Below are 25,346 nucleotides of genomic sequence, written 5' to 3'. Positions count from 1 at the left end.
ATGTTGTATTGTGTTACACACACACACACACACACACACACACACACACACACACACACACACACACACTATAATATATATATATATATATATATATATATATATATATATATATATATATATACAGAGAGAGAGAGAGAGAGATTGCGAGGCGGCCTAGAGAGACAGAGATTCGCGCGCGCGCGTGTGTGTGCCAGTGTGCCTAGCATACCGGGTATAGAATAGAATAGAATAGAACAGAATACTTTTTATTGTCATAAAACTGACCTTAAAGTTTATAAGACACAATGAAACATAAACATGAGCATATATATATATATATATATATGTATATATATATATATATATATATATATATATATATATATATATATAGAGAGAGAGAGAGAGAGAGAGAGAGATTGCGAGGCGGCCTAGAGAGGGAGCCGGAGACAGAGAGATTCGCGCGCGCGGGTATGTGTGTTCGTTTCCGTCGGCCACGGTGTGCCGGTGTTGCGTTGTGTGTGTCAGTGTGTGTGTGTGTGTGTGTGTGTGTGTGTGTGTGTGTGTGTGTGTGTGTGTGTGTGCCAGTGTGAGTCGTGTGAGTGTGTGTCAGTGCCGTGTGTGTGTGTGTGTGTGTGTGTGTGTGTCAGTGTGTCACAGTGTGTGTGTGTGTGTGTGTGTGTGTGTGTGTGTGTGTGTGTGTGTGTGTGTGTGTGTGTGTGTGTGTGTGTGTGTGTGTGTGTGTGTGTGTGTGTGCCCGTGTTAGTGTGTGTGTGTCACCGAGTGTGTGTGTGTGTGTGTGTGTGTGTCAGTGTGTGTGTGTGTGTGTGTGTGTGTGTGTGTGCCGCCGTGTGTGTGTGTGTGTGTGTGTGTGTGTGTGTGTGTGTGTGTCAGTGTGTGTCTGTGTCACGGTGTGTGTGTGTGTGTGTGTGTGTGTGTGTGTGTGTGTGTGTGTGTGTGTGTGTGTGTGTGTGTGTGTGTGTGTGTGTGTGTGTGTGTGTGTTTATATATAATACCAAACTGATTGTTATGGTTTTCCACAATTTTCATGAAGGGCCTAAGTTAATCGAGCCGGACTCGGACTCGACGGACTGACAACTGGAAGGACGCCGGCGAATCGAGTTCAGTTCCGGCGTCGAGACCTGCCATGGATCGGACTGTTTGAGACGAGTCTGGGAGGGTCTCTGTATGGGCAAAGATACTAACATCTCATAATAAATTAAAAAGAAGTACTAAATGATGTGGTGTAAGATAAGGTCATCAATTCTAACTCGAAGATGATGCCAAACTATGAGATGGATTGTCTGCATCCGTGCGTGCAATTGTTGTCTTGCCTTTCTGTGCATTATAATGTTGTTTCGATGATTGTCTGTGCCTTGTTTTTATAGAAAATCTGAAAACCGGAACCCTGAGACGTGTCAGGCACGCGCATTTGTTGCTTCCCAAGCGAGTGATAGAACAGAAAACTGAACAGATGTGAATATAGCTGTAACATCAAAGCTGAAGTTTCAAGAACATGTTCAAGAATTTGAAAAAGAAACTTGAGCAGGGGGTTGCTCAGACTCCTCTTAGAGCAGCAGTTTCCGCTCTTTCTAAAGTAAGTTGAAACAGGAAGTGTCGCTTGTTTACATGCAGACGAATTTTTCAGAGAGCAGTGACAAATCTTTCGAATCAGCCACTGCTGTTTCTGTAGATCTTTCAGATACAGCTAAAAGCACTCTGCTGCAAATACTTTTAAACTCATGAAACCTATTACCAAGGTATGGTTAATTATAGACATGCGTGACAAGATGTGTTGAAGGCAAAAATAGGCAGAGCTGGTAGACACCGAGACAGTGATTCAGTTTCAGAATCGGTTTCCGCAAGGGGTGTTTTTGCCGGAGGACAAATCTGTTCTCACTACTTCTAATAAGCAGTGGGGCCTACAAATTAGATAAGACAAAAAGCCACATGAAAACGATGAATTAAATGTTCAGGCAGTTGAATTGTTACATTCGACTTCTTTGGAACACATTTTTCTAACCTTCTGATTTGGGTTTCACTGGTCTGTTAAAATGGGTTTTTTTCTTAAAAAAAAAAAAAAAAAATTGCAAGTGGGTATGTCCAAGTAACCCCCAGTCCTTCAGTTCCCAACAGCTATGAACTTGCTCATTGTCCCCCATGCTGGAAAAAATGAGTGAAAATGACATTGATTATAGTCTTAGTAAAGTTAGTTTGCAAGAAATTTTGTCATATAAAAGGGGCAAGACAAACATTGAAATCCAGTTATTTGTATTAATGTCCTAGACACATGTTTTTCTGGTGCAAAAATGATTTGAAATGCGCTGGAGCACCCTTGTAGAAGATGTGTTGGTAACAAATGCAAAGTTTATTATCAACTAATTTTTTGTAGCCACATTCTTTGAGTTGATGTTAGCACTTTATGAAAAACACTGCATAAGTGGCACTTTTCTGAGCTTGGAATTAGCAGCCATTGGGCAAACTTTCTGGCCCTAAGAGTTATTGTACCCTCCTGTGACAACAGAGATATTAATGGAAGGAGATAGAGAGAGTGCTTACATTTACACATTCCGTATGTTTGTGTGTGTATGTGTCTACATGTGTGAAGAAGGAAACATGTCCATGCACATGCAACTGCTTGCATGCAATACATGGTATTGTAATTGAAGCAGGAAAAGATTATAGTTGTAAATCACAAGAAATTGAGAAGATGAAATCGTGCATACAGAACAAAAAACTTGTGCAGAGTCAAGGCCAGGAGTCAAAAACAAGGTTCAAAGTCCTAACAAGTAAGATGCATTAAAAAGGGAGAAAAACCATACTAGTGCTTAGTTTTTCATTTGATTATGATTTAAGTTATTTCAGTGATTCAGTATGTTCAGAACATAGTTCTGCTTTAAAAGTCAAAGTCAGAGGTCTAGCAGAAGGTGCCAGCAGTTTCGAATGGTGGTTTATATTCTGTTTGCATTATATACAGGGTAGCTGGAAATTCATATGTTAAAAACAAAAGTGGTCACATGTTTACTTTTTAAACAAATATTTTGAATTTATTTTTACTCATTTTATTATTTAATTTTTTTTTTTAACAATGTATGAAACATAATACTTAATGATACAGATAAAATACATCACATTACAAAAACGCACTTGAACAGAAAAGAAGAAGACATGATAGACAGTATGCTATGGAATTTTTTGTCACTGCCCAAAAATATTATAAACATTAAAGGATATAGTCAAATAAACCTTTATGATTCATTCCAAGCCCCCTTTCTTTGGAATCAACTTCCTCAGCCTCGCCATCACTCATCTTCGCTGCATTTTGATATTTACATATGTGTTCTGTTTGTAAACGCCAAGGGCTTATTTTCAAGATTAGGCATAAATGCTCATAATAATAATAATGATAATTAATCATTAACTAAGGCAGTCACTGCCATTATCATTAGCATCACTGACCTTTTGTATTTTCTTTTTCATTTTTCGTCGTCTTTCTTTCATTTTGGTAAATTGTTTAACAAGAATGTCTAAGTGAGTTGGATAATGACAATGAGTTATGATATGATTGAACCCATACTAAAAAAACAACAACCCCAAAATAAAAAGAGCAACATCATTAGTGCAATGTAATGATTTCTTTTGTATGATGTCGTCGATAAAGGGTGCCTGCATAACCATCAGATGAATTGTATTCTTTGTTGTCAGAGTAATGATGGTGAAGATCAGAACAACACTTCGGTCTCTGAGCATGCTGGTGCACCAGGTGACCCACTGGCACAGAGCACGCCACAGAAGAACAATGTGTCCGGTGCTGTTGCCGGTAGTGAGTCAGGCAGTGTTCTATCCCCCGTGCCAAACTCTGTCAGCACCACTGCAACCAACGCCAATGCATCTCCGGTGCCTGTGGGTCAGTTAGTGGATATCCCATTGGAAGGGGGAGGTGAAAGTATGTATGAAGTGAGTATTGTCATCTCTTTTTTGTTGATTATGTTTGTCAGTTTTTTAATTGTTTTTTTTTTTGTGTTAATGATGAATGATGATTTATATTCTTTAAGGGCTGGATGGATTCATGGGTATTGAAATATGTTTTGGCATACTGTAAACTCAATAGCATATATAGACATGCCTTTATTGTGTGTACAGTGCATGGATATGCACTAAAAGATAATTGTAGACACACTTAAAATGTTTTTTTTACATTTGTATACATGTGTGCACTTGCTTACATACACACACACACACACACACCACACCACACCACACCACACCACACCACACCACACCACACATTCACACACACACACATGCATGCAGAATATTGATTGAAAGACAATGGATGATACACACCAATACACACTCGCATTTAGACTGACATATGCAGACTTAGTGACACACACACTCACAGAAACATAATAAACACCTTTGAAATATATGATAGTTTATTCCCTTCCCAATGCTCACCCCACCATACTGTTCTCCCCCCCCCCCCAAAAAAGACTAGACATTATTCACAGTTCTTATGTGTAGGGTGTCTGTCTATTAAGTGTACAGCATGCTTCCTTTTGCAGAGTTTTGAAAACAAATATTTTGATGTATAAAACCATTACCATTGTTATTTCTGTTGTTAAACATTTCAATGACATGACTTTAAAATATTTCAGACAGCTTCAGAGACTGGCTCAGTGGTGGGAGGGGAGGAGACGCCTAAAGGCCTGCGATCTCGTACATCCTCTGTCAGTTCTCTCACCAGTGAATCATACTTTCCCAACTTCAGTTTTGCCCCTCATTATCTGCCCTCTGATGTGGAGAGCGAAATGGAGGAGAGTCCCACGGACCTGAGCGGAATCAACAAGGAAGATCTCTACACCTACGCTATGAAGTTTCAACGCAGGGCTATCAAGTACAAGTCCAAGCATTTGAATGTAAGTGGACTGTTTTTGTTGTTGTTGTTGTTTTTTGTATGTTATTACTAGAGTTTTACTACTTTTAGCATCCATGCCATTATAACCATAATTGTGCATGGTTTGATAATGGTGTAGATTATGACACACGTTCAAGCTTATGAAGTAATGATCACTTAGCTATTTATTGTTTGGGTTTTAGTTGATTTATTAGTTTATTGACAAGAATATTGAAACAAGTTTCTTCAAACAAATTTTAACCCCTTATATTTTAATCTACCATGCTGGAAAGATCTTGATTTTCTGTTCTGCACTTTCTTATGAATCTTTGGCTCTGCTTCATGAATTTGTTTATTGATGAGTTTATTCATTTTTGTTGCTAGTTGGTGACTCATTACAAAGAGATGCTTGCGGAACGGGAGAAACTGAAGTCAACACTGACCAAGTCTCAGGACAAAGCATTCCAGCGCATGTCGGAACTGCGAGATCAAATTCAGCTGGACCAGCTGGCTAAGAAAGATCTGGAAGAACACTACCAACTTATGCTTGAAGAGAAGGATGAGTTCACTAAAGTTTTGCAGATGCAGGTAAACACATTGCTGGTCAAAATGTGTTTTATGGTGGAAATGGTTTCTGGTGACTGTCATTCTTTGATTTTGTAGGTGTAACTGTCAGCGAGAGAGGTACTTTGAATTGATGAATTGCAGTCCATCCTTAGATCACATTTGACAGGTTTCATACAAGCATCAGCCATTTATTTTCAGTCTTTTACTGTAGTTGACAAAGTTACCAAGTCCTGACTTTCTCTACTTTTTTTTCTCAATCGCATTTTTACCTGGCATTGCTTCCACGCAGAACATCCTGCTTCTCCCATACAGATAATCCATCAAATAGTGGAAGCCAAAAGACCACACACGGAAGAAGAGCTTATATCATACAGGCTTACATCTCTGCTATTCATTAATGTGTAATCTTATTCGACATACACAGCACACCACCTGCTTCTTGTTCCACTGACAACAGTGACTGCTTAGCGTTGGATCCTGGTTGATAGTGGTCCCTGCTCTACTTATAATTGAAACCTTAAGATGAACTAACAGCAGACATGGAAATAGATTGGAAACAAAAAATAGAGTTATCTTGTGAGTGGGACATGAAGGGCCATTCAACATTGAGGGGTTTTGTTCTTTAATGTTAATAACATTAAATAAAAAGTTTCAGCAAGTCTGGCAGAGATGTATCTATGGGTTGGACAACATTTAACTTTGTGGTCCCAGTCTTCCTTTGCACATAATGCTGTTATTCAGATTTGTCCACACACGTACCTCACTTAAGATTTGCATATCGAAGCATATTTGACAGTTGTTCTGTATTGCTGGTCAAAACGAGGTTTTTGCAATGTTGTAGTTGTAACCAAAACGTAATGTGTTAACCATTACTGTTTGAACAGGTGAAATTGCTGAAAGAAGGCAAGGACATCCCAGCAGAGCTAGCAGAGAAAATCCAGGTCAGCAAAGCCAAAGCAGAAGCTGCAGTGCCGAAACCTGCAGACCAGTCAGCTGCATCTGACGGAGGGGCCACCAGTCAGTCAGACCTGCTGAAAAAAAAGGTGTGTGGAGAATCAGTACTTTGTTTGGGAGCCCTGTTATGAATTCTGGAGCTTTTTATTCTATCTTTTCAAATGAGAAATCATCATGTGATTGTGTGACAGGGGGATTTTTGTCCTGTATGGAGAAAATGAAGATACAAAACAAGAGAACAATTCTGTGTGTGGAGGAGATAATTAACTCTTCTATCTTTGTTTTTGGTCTTGGAAAAGTGTGACTGACTTTTATCTGTTTCATTTCTCTGAAAAGGGGATGAGGTTATGTATCATAATCGAATAATGTTTTTGAAACTTTTGAAATTGAACATGTTTATGTTTGTCCAGGTGAAGCGACAAGAAGACCTGTTACAAAAATGTAAGGAATCAATACGAAATTACAAAGAAAAGACCCTTCAGCTGGCTGCAGAGAAAAAGGATCTGCTAGCTAAACTGGACGGAAAGGTATGTGGGACAGAGCATATACATGTATGAATGAAATTTACAGAGTGATCACGTACACCCAAACCATGTTGGTTTTATTTATGTTTTAGTGTGGTGTATGCAGGATGTATACAGTAAGTGTCATGTATACAAGATTTTAGTCATTATATAAGCTGTGTTCAGGAAATCATGAGATGCACACTGTTTTCTTATGTTGTATTCCTGTTAAATATATCAGTTTATGGCTTGTAACCTGTCGACAATATTTTGTCACTGTGTTCCTCTCACAGAATGGTCCACATCTAAGTCTCAGTCAACACCGTCAGCTGGATAAGCATTGACAGAAAGTAATCACTGAGTAACATTGAAATTTTGATAGATATGATTATAAACTTTGTCTTGATATTAAGAAAAGAGAAATGCTGATTGATGGGTGGCTGCCTCAGGTGGAGTCCTTGACTTTATAGTGCACAACTTGTGGTTCAACAAAAACTCATTTCTGGCTGTTTGCAATTAAACATCATTTGGAATGATTCATGCAGTTATTACTTTTTGTTAATCCTTGACTTTATAGTGCACAGCTTATGGTTCAACAAAAACTCATTTCTTGCTGTGAGCAAATAAACATTATTTGGAATGATATATGCAGTTATTACTTTTTGTTTTTACAGTAATTGTATTGATGTTTGAATAGATCAAAATGATTTTCATGTATTGAAAAAAAAAATCCATGTTAATACTGCAATGATTTGGACATTGGCTACATTATTGTCATAAGTATGTATGGTTATATAGTAGTCAAGTCATTTGTTGCTGTGGTTGAAATAACAGCAGTCTTGTTGATGCATTCAGGGCGGCAGTGGAGATGGGAGTGGAGCAAACCAGTCTGAGCTGACCAGACTGCAGGGCCAGATCAAGGAGGCCAGAGCTGTCATTCAACAGCTTGAGACCGACAGAGAGATGGCCATCGCCCAGGTCAAACAACAGGTAAATGTTAGTATGGATGCATGTGTGAATACTGGTTCTTTGAACGTTGTTAAGGTGGTAGCTGCTTATTTACTCATTCATTGTGATGTCTGATTGTCTTATTTATTTATCTATTTATTTATTTATTGTTGTCTTATTTGTTTATCTATTTATTTATTTATTCATTTATTTATTATTATTATTACTACTACTACCCCTTTTTTATATATTATAATTATTATTAATTTATTTATTTACTTATTTATGTGCGCTTATCTATTATTTATTCACCTTTTTTTTTTCTCAAGGCCTGACTAAGCGCGTTGGGTTACGCTGCTGGTCAGGCATCTGCTTGGCAGATGTGGTGTAGCGTATATGGATTTGTCCGAACGCAGTGACGCCTCCTTGAGCTACTGAAACTGAAACTGAAACTGTGGTGTCTGACTTCAAGCCCCTTTAGTCCTGGTTGCTTCAAACTTCAAGCATTGGTGTTCTGCCAGAGCACGCGCAAGCATTGATGAGTAGCATCACTGAAATGTTTATGACTGTTTCTGTGAATATTTTCATGAAATATCACAGGTTCACTATTAGTAAGTTAAAGTTTGTCTGTGCAGAAAAAAAAAAGTTTGTTTCATCATGATGATACAGTGACCAGTTGTTCAACAAATGAAAATTTAAACAATTGTCAATACCAGTCAGCATGTAAAACACACATACAGGAGAGGGAGAGACACACAGAAAAAAAACATATGAAAATATTTGGAGTAATGTGTGTATAGGGAGGTGCGCACACTGACCTCAATTGATTTAGACTTATTTAAAGCTGACCTGCTGACTAATATCCCTTTTGAGCTGACTGCTGACCAGCTATCCACTGTCCTACGCGCTGCACTCGACAGGCATGCTCCGTCGACTCGGCGCCTGATCTCCAATCGTCCCCCGTCGCCTTGGTACAACACCGTGGGACCAGAGCTGTTGGAGGCCAAGCGGGAGAGAAGGAGAGCTGAGAGGCACTGGCGTGCAACTAGTTTGACCATCAGTAGGGACATTTTTCAGACAGCCAGGAATAATGTCACAAACATTGTTGACAGGGCAAAGTCAAAGTTCTACTCTTCTAAAATACTTGCATGCACCACAGCCAAACAGCTTTTCAACGCTACGAACAATCTACTAGGTAAAATGAAAAACACTCCTCTCCCTACAACATTTTCGGTGCAGGAACTCTCTCAAAAGTTTTCTGACTTCTTCACCGGCAAAATATCATGCATTCGTGAGAAGCTTGACGCTGTTGTGTCTCCTTCTTCACCCGTTCAAGAACGCGTGTACAGTGGTCCTGTTTTACATTGTTTCCAACCGGTTACTGAAGATTTTGTGAAGAAAGTGTGTCTGAGCGCTTGTCCGAAATCCTGTGAGCTTGACCCTGTCCCGTCGTCTTTGTTGGTTGAATGTATTGATGTTCTACTGCCACATATTACTCATGTCATCAATTCTTCCTTACTGTCTGGTTGTTTCCCTGAAAGCTTCAAATCTGCTGTTTACGTCCACTCATCAAGAAACCATCTTTGGATCATAATTGTTTGAAAAATTATCGACCTGTCTCTAATCTGTCATTTTTATCAAAACTGCTAGAAAAGATCATATTGTCTCAGCTCTTAGCTCATCTGGAGCAGAATGGTTTACTTAATTCCCACCAGTCAGCTTATAGACATGGTCATAGTTGCGAAACAGCCCTTCTTAGAATAGTGAATGATTTGCTTTCGGGATTTGATGAGGATAAGATATCTGTTCTCGCTCTCTTAGATTTGTCAGCAGCTTTTGACACTATCGACCACTCTATCCTCTTGAACAGACTTAAAATTTCCTTTGGTATTCGTGACACTGCACTAGCATGGATCACATCTTACCTGTCAGATCGTACACAGAAAGTGTGTGTAAATGGTACATACTCTAGAGTATCTGCCTTGAAATATGGTGTCCCACAAGGGTCCATCCTAGGTCCTGTTCTTTTCGTGCTGTATGCGGCTCCTGTGTCGGATGTCATCAGTCATCATGCGATGTCGCATGAGAGCTTTGCTGATGACACACAACTTTATCAGTCGGCTTCCATAGCTGAATTTGATGCACTGGTGACTCAAACACAGGAGTGCATTGCTGGCCTAAAGGACTGGATGACTCTCAACAACCTGCAATTAAATGATGATAAGACTGAATTTATGATAACCTGTACAAAGAAGTTTCGTCAGCATCCTTCCTTTCCTGACTCTGTTCTGATCAATAGCACACCTGTTTCACTTTCTCCCTCTGTTCGCAGTCTTGGTGTAATCCTGGACCAGTCTCTTTCCTTCCAACAGCACATTTCGAATATCTGTAAAGTTGCCTATTTGGAACTGCGTAGAATCAGCTCTATCCGCCACTATCTCTCAACCGATGCAACCAAGACACTTGTATGCTCTCTGGTTCTCTCAAGATTGAATTACTGCAACTCTCTTTTGGCCGGCCTTCCCAAATACCTGTTAGACAGACTCCAACGAATTCAGAATAACGCTGCCAGACTCATTTGCAGAGCTTCTAAATTTGACCATGTTTCTCCTCTCCTTCAGTCTCTCCACTGGTTGCCTGTTTCTGATCGAATAGACTATAAGCTATCCACTCTGACCTTTTCTGCAGTCAACGGATCTGGCCCCATGTGTCTTTCTGAACTGATCCATATCTATACCCCGTCTCGCCAGCTCCGTTCTTCCTCTGATACTCGACTTCTCAGGATACCTCACGTCAGAAGTAAGACCTATGGACACAGATCGTTTTCTTTTCAATCGCCAAAGACGTGGAACAAGCTCCCTGATAACCTCCGTCATTCTGATTCCCTTGCATCTTTTAAATCTCGTCTCAAAACTCACCTTTTCCCTCAGCAATAAATTCAATTGTGGCAGGTCCACTTCCTTTTCGTTAGGTGTGCTTGACTATGTGTGTATATATATGTATGTGTACATAATTACATGCATGTATATGAATGTGTATTGTGTGTGTGTGTGTTTATGTAAGTTTGTGCCTGCCTATGTGTGCGTATGTGTTAGGGTAGCTGTTAGATACACATGTATGTTAAAATGTATGTATGCAGTGTGTGTGTGTGCGTGTGTGCGTGTGTGCGTGCGTGCGTGCGTGTGTGCGTGTGTGTGTGTGTGTGTGTGTGGTCACATTTTGGTGTGTGTATGTAACATAGATATAATGTTTTATGTTATCAAAAGCGTTTTTGTAAAGCACCTAGAGCAGATTTCTGGATAGTGTGCTATATAAGTATCCATTATTATTATTATTATTATTATTAATGTTGGACCTTATTTACTGGTCAGAACAACAACTTGGTATTTGAAGACAAGACAACATCACTTATGACTTAGTGAAACATTTTTTTTATGTCTTTAGTCACTGGGAATGTTGGTGTTTTTTGATTTTTTACATTTATTATCAGTTGTTTCTATGTAAATACATCATTTATGACTGAGTTTATGAAACTTTTTTTTTTTTTTAATTACACATACTTAACCGTGACCCACTAGTGCAGACTCCGGTAGGGGTCTGACATTCCTGTCCTGTGCAAACTACTATCCGCCTATGCAGAGAAAACGAAAGTAGCTACGGCCAATAACCTCCCGGAAGTAGGTAACCTCCCCTTTGCCCCCCTGACTAGCACCCTCTTTTTCCGGCAGCCATTATGACCCCTGTTCCTGTGCTCTTCATATGGCTAAGTTTTTTTCGTATTTTCTGTCTGTTGATTCTCTGACGTTCTTGTTTTTTGTCAAATTATGTCTCCAACCAGGTCACATAACTGTATGATTCGATTGGGAGATCGTGCTAAAATTAAGGCGCGATCGCAATCAACCTTTTTTTAAACGTCTGTAGTCACTGAGAACATTGATATTTTTGATTATTTTGCGTTTATTATCAGTTGTTTCTTATGTTGGCTTTACGACTTCCTTTAGATACAAAGTCAATTAGATATTGTTTTGCAATTGTAAAAAAAAAATTGAAGAAAACCAGTGAGCTCATCATTTCAGTCATAAGAAAACCAGCGAGTACATCATCTTAGTCTAAAAGAGAACTGGTGAGTTCATCATCTTAGAAGTCATCGTCCTCTTCAGTGTTCTTTGGCTGCAACTGGGCTTTTTTTGTTGTTTTTGCACCACCGTGTGGGCAGCCATACCCTGTTTTCAACAGTATCATCTTAATGTGAAGAAAAAAACACTGTGCACTGGTGTACAGGTGCACGAAGAACTGGAGGTGAAGGACTCCCAGCTGTCCCAGGCCAGACAGCGTGCTGACAGTGTGCATCAGGAAAACACACAGCTCCAGGAGAAACTGAACACTATGCAGCAGGAGATTGACAGTTTGAAGAAAACCAGTGAGTTCATTATTTTAGTTTGAAGAAAGCCAGCAAGTTCATTATTTTAGTTTGAAGAAAACCCAGTGAGTTCATGTTATTTTAATTTTATTATTATAATTTTTCATTAAAAAAAAAATTATTAATTTTTTTATATCTTATTTACTTATATCATTATTATCCTTATTATTATTATTTATTATATTTTAAAAGATTTATCATTTATTTTATTTATTCTTTTTACTATGATTATATTGAACAATATTTTTTATTTCACTTGTTCATATGTCCCTAACAGTCTCCCCCACCCCCTTTCCTCACTACTGCCCTCTCACCCCCCACCCACCTTTTTCCTCTTTCCCCTCCCCCTTCCTGTTCAGAGCCCTTTCTTTCCTTCACACACACACACACACTCACAGTTCTACTCACCCTTCTTGTTTTTTGTGTCCTTTCCTGTGACTTCTCATCACTTTCCTTTCCTGAACTTTACTCTCTCCCTCTCTGTCTGTATCTTTCTGTCTGTCACTCACTCATTTCATTTTCCTGAAGAAGAGCCTGTGGCTCAATACGCCACCTCTTTTATCCCATGTAAGTCGACTTTTACCAAGATTCTTTTAGTCTACCTCTTACAGTGAGTTCAACATTTTAGTTTGAAGAAAACCAGTGATTTCATCATTTTAGTCTGAAAAGAACTGGTGAGTTCATCACCTTAGTCTGAAGAGAACCAGAAGTCAGTCTGAAGAAAACCCATGTGTTTATGATATGTGCTGGGAAGTAAATTTAACCTTTTTGCTGCTGTTAGCTGTTCTGGAATGTTGCACAAAAAATTTGAGTATTAGTGTATTGTTATTGTGATAGAAATGGTTGGTTACAACCAGAAGAAGATTAGAATAAGAAAATGTTAGAGGCTTACAAAGCAGGGAGAAAGAAATCCAAAGTATGTGTTACATTTCAGCAGGATATGACAGTGTTGTAAACACAAATACACAAACATGACGGTGTTGTAAACATTTGAGCACACCTTCACGAATAAAGTACTTTCAGTGTTCTGCTTTGGTCCAAATATCTGACAGTCATGTCCGACAATGACTATCAGAACAGCAGAGAAGGCAACTGCTGTCCAAACCTTCTTGGCTTGAATTGGATTTTAGTGGAGTGTCCCGCCCAAGTTTCATTCCCACTCTCTCGGCCAAGGGAGTTTTAGGACAGTCAGCTTCCAAGCATACATAAATTTGTATACATAATTTTGCTTGGTGAGAATGATGCTGGTTTCAGAATGATTGCTGATGTTAAGTTTGACAGTATCCCCATCTGTTGCAGACCAAGAGCAGCTGGAGAAAGCCCGTGAGATCATCAAGCGTCTGAAGGAGGAGAAGAAGAAAACCACAGAGGACATGGAAGAAAAAATGAAGCAGACGGAACAGGCCATGGAAGAGGAAAAAGAGAAACTGGTGCAGGAGTTGTCACGCGGAAAGGCTGCTGCAGTTGCCCTTTTGCAGGCATGTGGCTGTAGTCTTCATGAAGTCATTTGTGTGGCATGTGGCAGTAGTCTCAAAGCCTGACTGAGCGTTATGGGTTACACTGCTGGTCAGGCATCTGCTTTGCAGATATGGTGTAGCGTACATGGATTTGTCCAAACGCTGTTACGCCTCCTTGATTAACGAAACTAAACTAAGATATGCTGTCTGTCTTTATGAAGTTATTTGTGTTGTTTAGCATTCTTGATTTGTTCTTTATTTGTGATACAGTATAATGCCATTCTTCAGTGTTACTTCTGTTCATTCATTTTCTGTGTGCTTGACCTGTCAGGGGAGTTGCGCACTCAGTGTAGCAAGAGATTACTGTTGTCAGCTGCTGGCACAGTAGGTGATGTCCTGTATGTGGAATCAGAACAGGAACCACTGAACACACCAAGCTGACTCAGCAGCAGTACAAAGTTTGCTCAAGTATATGGCCGCATGGCATCCTAACATTGATAGATTCCTGTCAGCCAGCCAGAAGTTAGGTTGTCCTGTCTCTTACTGTCCAAATGACAAAAGTCCCCCGGACACTGTCAATTCACCATGAAGTTAACGTATAGAGGAGACTGATAGCTTATCACATTATACATTTTCAAATCTGTTTAGATTCAACTTGAACAGGAACCCTGCAGTCAGGGAATGACAGGTCACATAATTTCATGGAATTTCACGTCTCTGGAGTTGGCCCACTGGGGACCAGAAAAATGGGAATGGTGTGTCTAATTTTTGTCGTTCTTTTCTTATTGATTACCTTTGTTTATCTTTATTTGATGACTATGGATGAAACGGATTCAGGAGAAGGATGGTTATCACATTTTGGACAAACTAGTCTAGTTATCACATTTTGGACAAAGTTACTGTGACATTAGTAGCATGCTGATATACAGGCAAATAATCACTTGAAATAAAGATTGAAACCATTTTAACGTAATATAATATTGATTTTATGTATTTAGGAACAGTCAGAAAAGGAGATAGACGAGAAGCTGAAAGCAGCCCTTGAAGAACGGGACATATACTGGCAGGAGAAGATGGCTGAGCAGGAGAGATCTCATGCAGAAGTGATTGACAGCAAGGTATGTGTGCCTCTGTTCTGATTTGGTCCAGCCATGCATTTCATTGTTTTGTGAAAATGTTGTATTCTAGAGTTCAAGAGCATGAATACAATCACTTTTTGTGCATAAGTGAAAGCTGGTTGCAGTTGGATGCTTTGGTGCAAATTTGTGATCCCCATTGAAACATAAGTGTGATCAGCAAATGATTGATTGTTTAAAGGAGTGCAAAGTCAGTGAAGACTGCTCTTGCTATTCCTCAGCTAAAGATAAAACAAAATCAAAAACAAAACAGGACTGGTTTCTTGATGTGTTTATGATGACCACACTGATACAACTGCCTTTATCCATTGCACTGTAGGAAGACCAACTATGCAATCCAGATGTTTTCCTCAGCATAATTTTGTAGCATCCTAAGAATATTTATGACACGCATCTTCTTCCCACAGACCAGAAGTAATTTGCAATTTGTTCTGGTCTGCAATCATATTGAACTCCTTTAAATTTTTATTTTATGTTCTGTCCATTTTGCTGCAGGAAAGAGAGCATGAGATAGCCCTTCGGACATCACAGGAAGATGTACAGCAGAAAATGAAAGAGAAGGAGGAAGAGGTGCGTCTGGCTATAGAGGAAAGGGAGCTGCAGAAAATGGCCGCTGTGTCAGGGCTTGACCAGCAGAAGGATGATCTTCTGCAACAGATTGAGATGCTGAACTCTGTAAGTATCGCTAGAAAGTACTCTGATGATTAGCTCATAAAGCAAAGAGGTAAAATAATGTTCTCATATATTGAGAGGTTTGTTTATTAGTTTTGGATGTTAGATTAAATCTTACTGGATATTTTCAATAGGATTGATTATAAATTTGAATTTTGAATAGCTGTCAGGATGCACATTGCTTAGATACATGAACGCACACATGCACTCATTTGACTTGGTCATTTAGTCTTGAATATTTGTCATAGTATATGCAGATGAAACTAAGCAAACATACAGTGCCTCAGTGTGTTAAATTCATTTATAATGTTAGCTCTCTCTCCACAAGTTTGTTGGTTTTGAAGGCAGTGTCTGTGTCAGGGGATTCATCAAGGGTATTATATTACATGGTAAACATAACACATTTCATTTTCTATATTTTCAGCACACAGAGGTAATGTATGGATTGTGCATTAGACAGCTGTCAAACACCATAAAAAAGCAACCTAGTAGAAGGAAAGAATTACTATGAGAACATTGGTTTATATGGTATCCATGTGTTCTGAAAATCAACATATCTTAAGTTTATACAAGCTATGTATTCTGTTTTGTACCTATGTTTGAAGTGTATGAAGAAATTCGCTCAAAAGAGAATCAGTTTTGTTTATTTTACATTTACATTAATACTATTTTGCCAACAATAGTATAAAGTAAAAAGTAGCATCAGTATGTCTATGTCGATCAACTCCCAAGGATGATAAAGTTTTTTGTCAACTGCATATGATAAGCATTCATACATCTTTTCACCACTATGACAAAGTGCTGCCAGAATTTCTGGGCAATTCCAAAATGTGATCAATGCTGTCTTTGCAGAATGGCCAGAGTTACAGTTGTCATTATCTAATAATTCCATTTGTTTCAAAATCATATTTGTCCCTATACACCTGTGGATAATTCTCATTTGGAACCATTTTATTTTTACATCAGAAAGTTCATGTAAATATAGAAAGCAGTTTTTCCAGTTGTTTTCAAAATCAAGTTTTTTCATCTAGTTTTGCACATCGTTTCATTGCAGTATTCTTGGTGAGGGAGTCCTTATACATTCAGGATCCTTTGACAAGAGACATTAAAGTTTCAAAGCAAAGTGACATAGTTATGTATTTGTTATTATTCATTTATCTTAGCCTTATATATTCTGATATGGTAGATTTGTAACATCAAAAGATAACAAAATTGATATCTAAATGATACATAATGGTCAGTGTTTAACCCTTCGTTGTTAGATGATTGGCAGCTTTCTCCCAGATTTTACATTCATATATTTTTACACTTAAGTATGTGGAATGTTTCTCTTGTTCAGGAGAAGATCGAACTAGGCAATGAGCTGACCAAGTCCAAAGAGGATGCAGCCTCCATGGAGAAGTCTCTGAAACAGGAAATTGAAGATCTGAAAACATCATGCAGCTCAACAGTAGAACAACTTCAGGCAGCTCATGCATCAGCAATGGAAGAAAAAATCAGAGAAGCAGATCGCGCTTCGCAGGAAAAATTGGAGTCAATGATGCAGAGTCATTCTGAACAGCTGGAGCAACTGCGCTCGCAGAACGAAGAATCTTCACAGAAATCTAATTCAGAATTGGAAAGCTATTACCAGGCCAAGATCGACTCTGTTCAGGGCAACATGGAACAGCTGCTGTCGGAAAAGAAAACCCAGATAGAGAATCTAGAATCACTCGTTGATGATCTCAAAGCAAACGTCAATAGCATTAGTGACACTTTAACCACTAAAGAGAAGGAACTGTCTGAGAAGAAAACCCAGATGGAGAGTCTAGAATCATTTGTTGATGATCTCAAAGCAAATGTCGGCAGCATCACTGACACATTAACCTCTAAAGAGAAGGAGCTGTCTGAGAAAGAAAACCAAGTATCAACTCTGCAAACTGAGTTGGAGGGTCAGCAGGAGAGCCAGGACAAGCTGAGGAAGGAGGTGGACAATCTGCAGACAGAGCTTCACGACACCAGGGAGAGACTGGAGAGCCAGGTCAGCCACCTGTCAACTCAGCTGGAGACCCTGGAACCCGCCCTGAAACATGCTGATGAGGAAGCCCAGAGGCTGAAGGGAGAGCTGACCATCATTGGGGAGGAAAACGACCGCCTGAAAGCCCAGCTTTCCAGCAGTCAGGGAGAGATGGGGACTCGGCTGCAGGAAGCAGAAGCTCAACAAAGTGAGCTCAGTCGACAGATCGACACACTGGAGAGTCAGAAGAACGAGGTGACGAACCAGCTGAACACTGCACAAAGCCAGATCCTGACCCTGCAGCAGCAGATTGAAGCTGAAAGTGAAGGAAGGGCCCACCTGGAGCAAGAGCTGCGCACCAGGGAGGAAACACTGGTGACACTGCGAGAACAGATGGCCGCTCTGGAGGAGGAAAAAGTGAAGGCAGAGGAGGAGTGGAAGCAGAAGGAAAGCAACAGAGACCAAAGCCTCTCACAGATCGAAGAGACCAAAAACACAAGGATTACAGAACTGGAGCAGCAGCTGCAGACCATGGAAAAACACAAGGAGTCCTGGACATCAGAAAAGAATGAACTGGAACTGAAATTCAGTGAAAAAGAAATTCGAGTCCAGGAGCTTCAAGACGGCATTGCACGACTGGAGGCGTGTCAGCATTCTGTTGAATCGGAAAAGGCTGATTTGGAGTCCAGGCTGGGAGAGTTGGAAGTGATTGTGTCCGAGTTAAAAACGGCAAAACAGAACTTGAGTCAGCGTTTGGAAGAGAGCCAAGCTGTGATGGCCTCCCAGGTGGCAGAAGAAAAGGAAGTTATGAATGCCCAAGTCGAGCAGCTTACACAACAGGTACAACCCCCACCCCCCAAAAAAAACAACAACAACAAAAACCAATCTTTTTTCTTTTGCGTATCAATATAAAATTTTAGGGACATAATGCTCTGATAACCAAGAAAATCGCATGGCAACATTCTTGTGCTTGACGTGTGTGTGTGCTCATGTTTGCATGTGTGCTTCTTACTTTGTGTATTGATATGTTAAAGTGTTGTGTATTGATATGTTAAAATGTGTAAATGTGTTCTTACACCTAGAAAATTCGAGTAAGCCACTCCCTATGAGGCACGAAGTGATTGATGCAGTATTATGATGTACAGTGAGAAGTGACCATAACTTCGGCAAAATGAAATGAATTCTGAAACAATTAGAATTAACATGCATTTATATGGAAAACTTACATGTTTATTATTCATGTTTAATCAAGTTAGGTATGTTAATGTTGTTTTCTTCTGTGTGTCACGTGTGTTTGTGTGTGTGTGTGTGCTAATTCTCTGATTTTGTTTTGCTGCAGCTGGTGCAATTTCTTTTTGTGAGATAGTAAAGTTATTCTTATGTTATTGTGTTTGTTGTCAGTAATGGCTTGAATCAGTAAATTTTATCAATGGATATTTATTATATGTTATAAGTTTGTCAGTGGAAGTTACTGAAATCTGCATAGTTTTTATCAGGCTTATTTATGATTTCGAAAATATTTAGTGATGAAGTCCTGAATCCTAGATATAAGTTGATTATAGATTATAAGTTAAGGTACAATTTATTAAATGTTGGAATTGTAACAGTTAATTAATCATTTGTATTTTAGATTGAGCAGGGATGAGGAAAGAAAACTGAAATGGTTACTGTTCGTAAAACAACTGCCTGTTAAAAACAGTTTGAGTTTCTTTTTTTTCTGTAACTGAAATGCAAGCTTTCTCATGACAATGGCAAACACGATGATACCAAGGTGGTGTGAGGACAAAATGAGTCACCAGCTAGCCTATGTCAGAGGAATACTGATAGCCAAAATTGAATAAATGGCGTAAATGATAAGGCAGACTCTTTCCTCACCCCTCTGTATACAATTTATTAGCGTTAAGCCTGCTACATGAATGTAATCTTGAGATCCTTTTCTCAGTTGTCAATGTTCTATTCTCTCTAAACATACTCATGTATACATGTATACTGACAAATACACATACACACAGAGAACAGTTTCAGAATTAAGAATTTACAGGGCAATCTTCAGCATCTAATGATCCGTTGCACAAATGTTTCAGTTGTCAGAAAAGGAAAAGTCCATTGCCTCCAAAGATGACGAAATCTTGGCCTTGCGCACTGCCATTGAGGATAACTCACGCTACATCACCGACCTGGAGACCAAACAAGAAGACAAGGAAAAAGAAGTGCAGGCCAGAACCACTGCTCTGACAGAAGCTGAGGCAAAGCTAGCTGAAAGCTTAGACAAGTTCAATCAGCTCAAATCTGAAGCAAAGACAAAAATTAGCAACTTGAAAGAAAAGTGTGAGCAGTTAGTGCAGCAGCATAGTGAAATGCTTGCTGAAAAGGAGAAGGTTATAGAAGAGATGTCCAAGGAGAAGGACTCCCTAGAAGCCAGCATCACCAAGCATCAAGAGGAGCAGAAGAGACTGGAGGTGAGCTTCAAGGAGCAGTTTGAAGAGCGACAGAACAAATTCAAAGAGAGAGTGTCAAAGCTCAAAGAGCGCTTTGAACAAGAATTACGTGAGAAAAATGCTGACTTTGAACAGAAGCTGCAGGAGCTGTCTGTGCAGAAGGAGGCTGGTACTGAAGATCTGACTCGAAGCTTAGAGCAGCTGAGACAAACCCAGCTGCAGGAGCAGGAGGAGAAACACAAGACAGTCTTGCAAGAGACGACAGCTGAATGGGAGAGCAAAATTGCTGAACTCCAGTCCCAGCTTCAGACCACCAAAGACGATCTGCAGCAACAGATTGTGGAAAAGGATTCTGAACTGAAAGAAAAAGAAACATCCCTCCAGGAAAAGGATACCGCTTTACAAGAAAAGGACAGTGTTCTCCAGGAGAAAGAGATAGCCCTTCAAGAATGCAAACAACAGTGCGGTCAGCTGAAAATGGAGCATGCATCTATGGAAGAAATGCTGAAAGCTGTCAATGAAACAGCATCGTCCAGAGCTGAAGAAATAGAGTCACTGAAGTCACACATGGATGAAATGCGGAAGGCTGAAGCTGAGAGGGAGAGGCAGTTAGAAACAGCCCAGAAAGACAGTGAGGCTCTCAGAGAGGGTCACCAGAAAGAGATGGAAGAGCTGCGACAGAGCCATGATGCCAAGCAGGCTGAGATGGAGAGCAATGACCGTGAGCTGCAGGTTCGCCTCAAAGAACTGAATGAGAAGGTCACCACCACTGAAGACAAACTACAAGAATGTATTCAGAGCTATGAAACACAGATTGAGGACTATCGACGGAGAGTGGAGCAGCTAGGTTCAGGGCAAGAGCAGGTGACTGTACTGCAGCAGCAGTTAAGTGAGATGAAAGCCAAGTTGGAGGAGTCCTCTACTGAGCGGAACACAGTCTTGCAGACTCAGGTAGTTTTGTTTGATTGGGCATTTCTAGTGAGAGAGAGGGAAAGAGTGTGTGTGTGAAAGAGAGATGCATGTTTGTATGAATTATTGAATGCCATATTTTTTAGTTTGTGGAAAGTGTGTATGTTTGTGTGTGTGTGTGTGTGTGTGCGCGCGCGCGTGTGTGAAATACGCATTTACATACCAAATATTTTTCAGCTCATAGTGCCCACTGGTATGTATATAAATTGAATGAAATCTTAAATTACAGTGCATTAAGAGACTTGCAGAGCACTTTCATTATTATTTTAGTAGAGATGAATAACCCTGAAAACTGACATATTGAACCCCCTTCCCCCCAAAAATATAATTTTGTAGCCCTTGAGATACACATAGTTGATGCTGATCTCTTGGTGTACTTTGGAACAGGCGGAGGAAATGAACCAGAAGCTGGCAGAGCAAGCCCAGGAGCACCAGACAGCCATGGCAGCGGCTGACCAAAGCTGGCAGGAGCAGACCTTGCAGCTGAAGCAGAAGTTCACAGCCAAGTTGAAGGAGATCCAGGAGCAGAGTGGCAAGGAACTGGGCAACATCCAGGAACTGCTACAGAAGGAGAAAGAGGAGAAGGAAGCGGTATCCAGTGAGCTGACCAGAGCCAACACCCGCCTACTCCAGCTGGAGGAGTCCAGTGGACTGAGTCACGACACCATCGTTGACCTGGAGCGAGCCAATGCTCAGTTCAAAGAAGACATTGCCAGCAGAGACCAGCAGATAGAAAAGCAGCAACAAGAGTGGGAAAGATTAAACGAAGAGTTACAGTCAAAATCCTGCTCAGTGGAAACGTTGATGGGCAGTTCTGAGGAATCCAACAAGACAATTGCAGAGCTGAAAAAGTGGGCGGATTCTCTATCTGAGAAAGTGGATGTGCTGGAGAAAGAGAAGGAGACGGTGACCAGCGAGAAGGACGCGGTGATCCACAGCCACCAGCAGGCCCTGACCCAGGTGGAGAGCCGCATTGCCCAGCAGCAGGCGGAGGTGGACCAGTGGCAGAAGAAGGCCATGGAGCTGGAGGAGCAGCTTGCCCAGGGACGTTCATCCCTCAGCCAGCTGCAGACGTCCCATCAGGAGCAGCTGGACCAGCTCAAGCACACTTTGGACGCTGTGGAGGTGGAAAAGAAAGAGCTGGCCCTCACCGTCCAAAGTTTGCGCGATTCGCGACAGGAACTGGAAGTCAAGTTGAAATCAACAGAAGATGAATGCTCAGATCTGAAATCCAAGGTGACAACTTCCCAGAATGACTCAGACCAACGTGTGCAGCAAATCACTTCTGAAAAAGATTTACAGAAGGAGGAGTATGAAGCACGCATTAAGAAGATGGAGGCTGAGCACAGTCATGAACTTCAAAAGCTGACCTCAAAGTTTGAGAACGACAAAACAAGCGTGTCTGATTACAGAAAGCGAGCGGAAGCATACATATCACAGGTGAAAAAGCAGCTGACAGGTGAGAAAGAGACTGCTGTTAATGAGCTTCTGGTCAAGTTGAATGTTTCTCAAGAAGAAGTTGAATCTCTCAAGCAACAGTTGAGTGATGTGAAAAGTGACAAGGACAAAGTGACTACAGACTTTGAAACCAGATTACAAGAACAGTCTTCTGAACACGCTCAGGAAAACGAGAGGAACCAAACTGTGATAGCTGACCAAAGCCAACAATTAGCGTCCCTAGAGTCAAAGAAATGTGAACTGTGTGCCCAGGTGGAGACATTAGAATCGACAGTGTCTTCCCTTCAAGACAAACTGAAAGAGTTAGAACTTTCCCATCAGGTATCGGCTGGTGAGAGTATGAGACTTTTGGAAGAAGCGCGTGCTCAGAGGGACGCTCTGCAGAAAGAGTTTATGTCGATGAAGAGTGACAAAGACCATGAACTGACATCTCTGGAGCAGCAGAGGGAGGTGAGCTTGGAAAAGTTGAAGGCAGACTATGAGGAGAAGCTGAGGGAGAAGGATGGGGAGCATGCCAACAAGATCAAACAGCTAGCCAAAGATTTGAACCGGCAGCTAATGGAAAAAGAGCGAGAGTTTGAAGAGGCACTGAATGAAGCCGGTGGTAAGCTGTTTGCTTTGTTTCTTCCTGTCATCTGTTTCTGCAGTTCTGTTTGCTTTGTTCTTCCTTGTGTTTCTGCAGTTCTGTATGCTTGGTTCTTCCTTGCCATCTGTTTCTGCAGTTCTGTTTGCTTTGTTCCTCCCTGTCATCTGTTTCTGCAGTTCTGTTTGCTTTGTTCCTCCCTGTCATCTGTTTCTGCAGTTCTGTTTGCTTTGTTCCTCCCTGTCATCTGTTTCTGCAGTTCTGTTTGCTTTGTTCTTCCCTGTCATCTTTTTTTTGTAGTTCTGTTTGCTTTGTTCTTCCCTGTCATCTTTTTTTTGTAGTTCTGTTTGCTTTGTTCTTCCCTGTCATCTGTTTCTGCAGTTCTGTTTGCTTTGTTCCTCCCTGTCATCTGTTTCTGCAGTTCTGTTTGCTTTGTTCCTGTCATCTGTTTGTGCTGTTCTGTTTGCTTTGTTCCTCCTTGTCATCTGTTTCTGTTCTGTAATCCGTTTCTGTGTTTGATTTGTTCCTTTCTGTCATCTGTTCCTGTTGTACCTGCAGTTTTGTTTGCTCTGTACTCCCTCAGTCCCTGTCATCTGTTTCTGCAGTTTTGTTGCTTTGTTTTCTACCTGTCATCTGTTTCTGCAGTTTTGTTGCTTTGTTTTCTACCTGTCATCTGTGCCTGCAGTTTGAGCTGTTCCTGCTGCGGTTGTGTCAGTTTTCACTAAGTTTTTGTCAGCTTTTTTTTTTCAGCTTGTTTCTCACATGTCTCAGTGTCTCTGTCTTTCTGTCTCGAAGTGTGTGTGTGTGTGTGTGTGTGTGTGTGTTTAATTTCAATGTTGGCATATTCTTGGCTGCTGCATGAATAAAACCATTGCACTTTCCACATCTATTCACTCTTTTATAATGATATGGAAAGCAGGATGAGAATACAGGTCCGGGTCAGTCATTTACTTTGGCAAACGGGGAAATACTTTATTGAACTAAATTTTGCAACCAGTTTTTATCAGACTTAGTATGTAATGATGGTCATACTCATAGTGATGGCATGCACTTTTTGAAATTGGAATTTGGAGGTCAGAGGTAAAATTCACAACGGGGCCTATTAAAGATATGAAAAGTTTGAACCTGTACAAGAGAGGTCAGGTCTTGCATACAAAATTTACATTCTTCATCAAACTATGTAGTTGTACAGTGTCTTCCCTTCAAGGTCCTGTTCTTTTCATGCTGTATGGGGCTCCTGTGTCGGATGTCATCAGTCATGTGATGTTGTATGAGAGCTTTGCTGATGACACACAACTTTATCAGTCGGCTTTCCATAGCTGAATTTGATGCACTGGTGAATCAAACACAGGAGTGCATTGCTGGCCTAAAGGACTGGATGACTCAACAAGCTGCAACTAAATGATGATAAGACTGAATTTATGATAACCTGCCCAAAGTTTCGTCAACATCCTTCCTTTCCTGACTGTTTTGATCAATAGCACACCTGTTTCACTTTCTCCTTCTGTTAGTAGTCTTGGTTTAATCCTAGACCAGTCTTTTTCCTTCCAACAGCACATTTCGAATATCTGTAAAGTTGCCTATTTGGAACTGTGAAGAATCAGCTCTATCCGCCACTATCTCTCAACTGATGCAACCAAGACACTTGTATGCTGTCTGGTTCTCTCAAGATTGAATTACTGCAACTCTCTTTTGGCCGGCCTTCCCAAATATCTATTAGACTCCAACGAATTCAGAATAACGCTGCCACACTCATTTGCAGAGATTATAAATTTGACCATGTTTCTTCTCTCCTTCAGTCTCTCCGCTGGTTGCTTGTTTCTGATTGAATAGACAATAAGCTATCCATAATCCACTCTGACCATTTCTGCAGTCAACAGATCTGGCTCCAAGTATCTTTCTGAACTCTTCCATATCTATACCCCGTTTCGCGAGCTCCGTTCTTCCTCTGATACTTGACTTCTCAGGATACCTCATGTCAGAAGTAAGACCTATGGACACAGATTGTTTTCTTTTCAATCGCCAAAGATGTGGAACAAGCTCCCTGATAACCTCTGTCATTCTATTACCTCGCATCTTTTAAATCTTGTCTCAAAACTCACCTTTTCCCTCAGCAATAAGTTCACTTGTGGCAAGTCCACTTCCTTTGCGTTAGCTGTGCTTGACAATGTGTGTATACATATGTATGTGTACATAACTACATGCATGTTTATGAATGTGTCTTGTGTGTGCGTGTGTTTATGTAAGTTTGTGCCTGCCTATGTGTGCGTATGTGTTAGGGTAGCTGTTAGATACACATGTATGTTAAATTACTTAAAATGTATGTATGCAGTGTGTGTGTGTGTGAGTGAGTGTGTGTGTGT

General features: G+C 40.4%; 1 protein-coding gene across 2 annotated transcripts in view; it reads left to right on the top strand.

Annotated features, from left to right (window-relative positions):
- Positions 1-1,396: 1,396 nt before the first annotated feature.
- The window catches only part of LOC143293849 (uncharacterized), a 51,820-nt gene continuing 27,870 nt past the window's right edge, over positions 1,397-25,346 (top strand). Inside the window, exons 1-14 of one of the 2 annotated variants that reach the window (XM_076605136.1) lie at positions 1,397-1,579; positions 3,688-3,939; positions 4,644-4,904; positions 5,267-5,470; positions 6,334-6,492; positions 6,814-6,930; positions 7,762-7,896; positions 12,136-12,274; positions 13,574-13,752; positions 14,730-14,849; positions 15,363-15,542; positions 16,879-18,375; positions 19,620-20,924; positions 21,330-23,004. In XM_076605136.1, the coding sequence (XP_076461251.1) occupies positions 1,499-1,579; positions 3,688-3,939; positions 4,644-4,904; positions 5,267-5,470; positions 6,334-6,492; positions 6,814-6,930; positions 7,762-7,896; positions 12,136-12,274; positions 13,574-13,752; positions 14,730-14,849; positions 15,363-15,542; positions 16,879-18,375; positions 19,620-20,924; positions 21,330-23,004 (6,304 nt within the window). In that variant the 5' untranslated portion in view covers positions 1,397-1,498. Of the gene's footprint in view, positions 1,580-3,687; positions 3,940-4,643; positions 4,905-5,266; positions 5,471-6,333; positions 6,493-6,813; positions 6,931-7,761; positions 7,897-12,135; positions 12,275-12,906; positions 12,917-13,573; positions 13,753-14,729; positions 14,850-15,362; positions 15,543-16,878; positions 18,376-19,619; positions 20,925-21,329; positions 23,005-25,346 lie in introns of those variants that run through there. The other variant, XM_076605137.1, reaches the window with a different exon arrangement.

This window comes from Babylonia areolata, chromosome 19, assembly GCF_041734735.1.
Source record: "Babylonia areolata isolate BAREFJ2019XMU chromosome 19, ASM4173473v1, whole genome shotgun sequence".
Classification (NCBI taxonomy): Eukaryota; Metazoa; Mollusca; class Gastropoda; order Neogastropoda; family Buccinidae; genus Babylonia; species Babylonia areolata.
The sequence above is the reverse complement of the archived record's forward strand: the minus strand, read 5'-3'. Positions and strand labels throughout refer to the sequence as shown.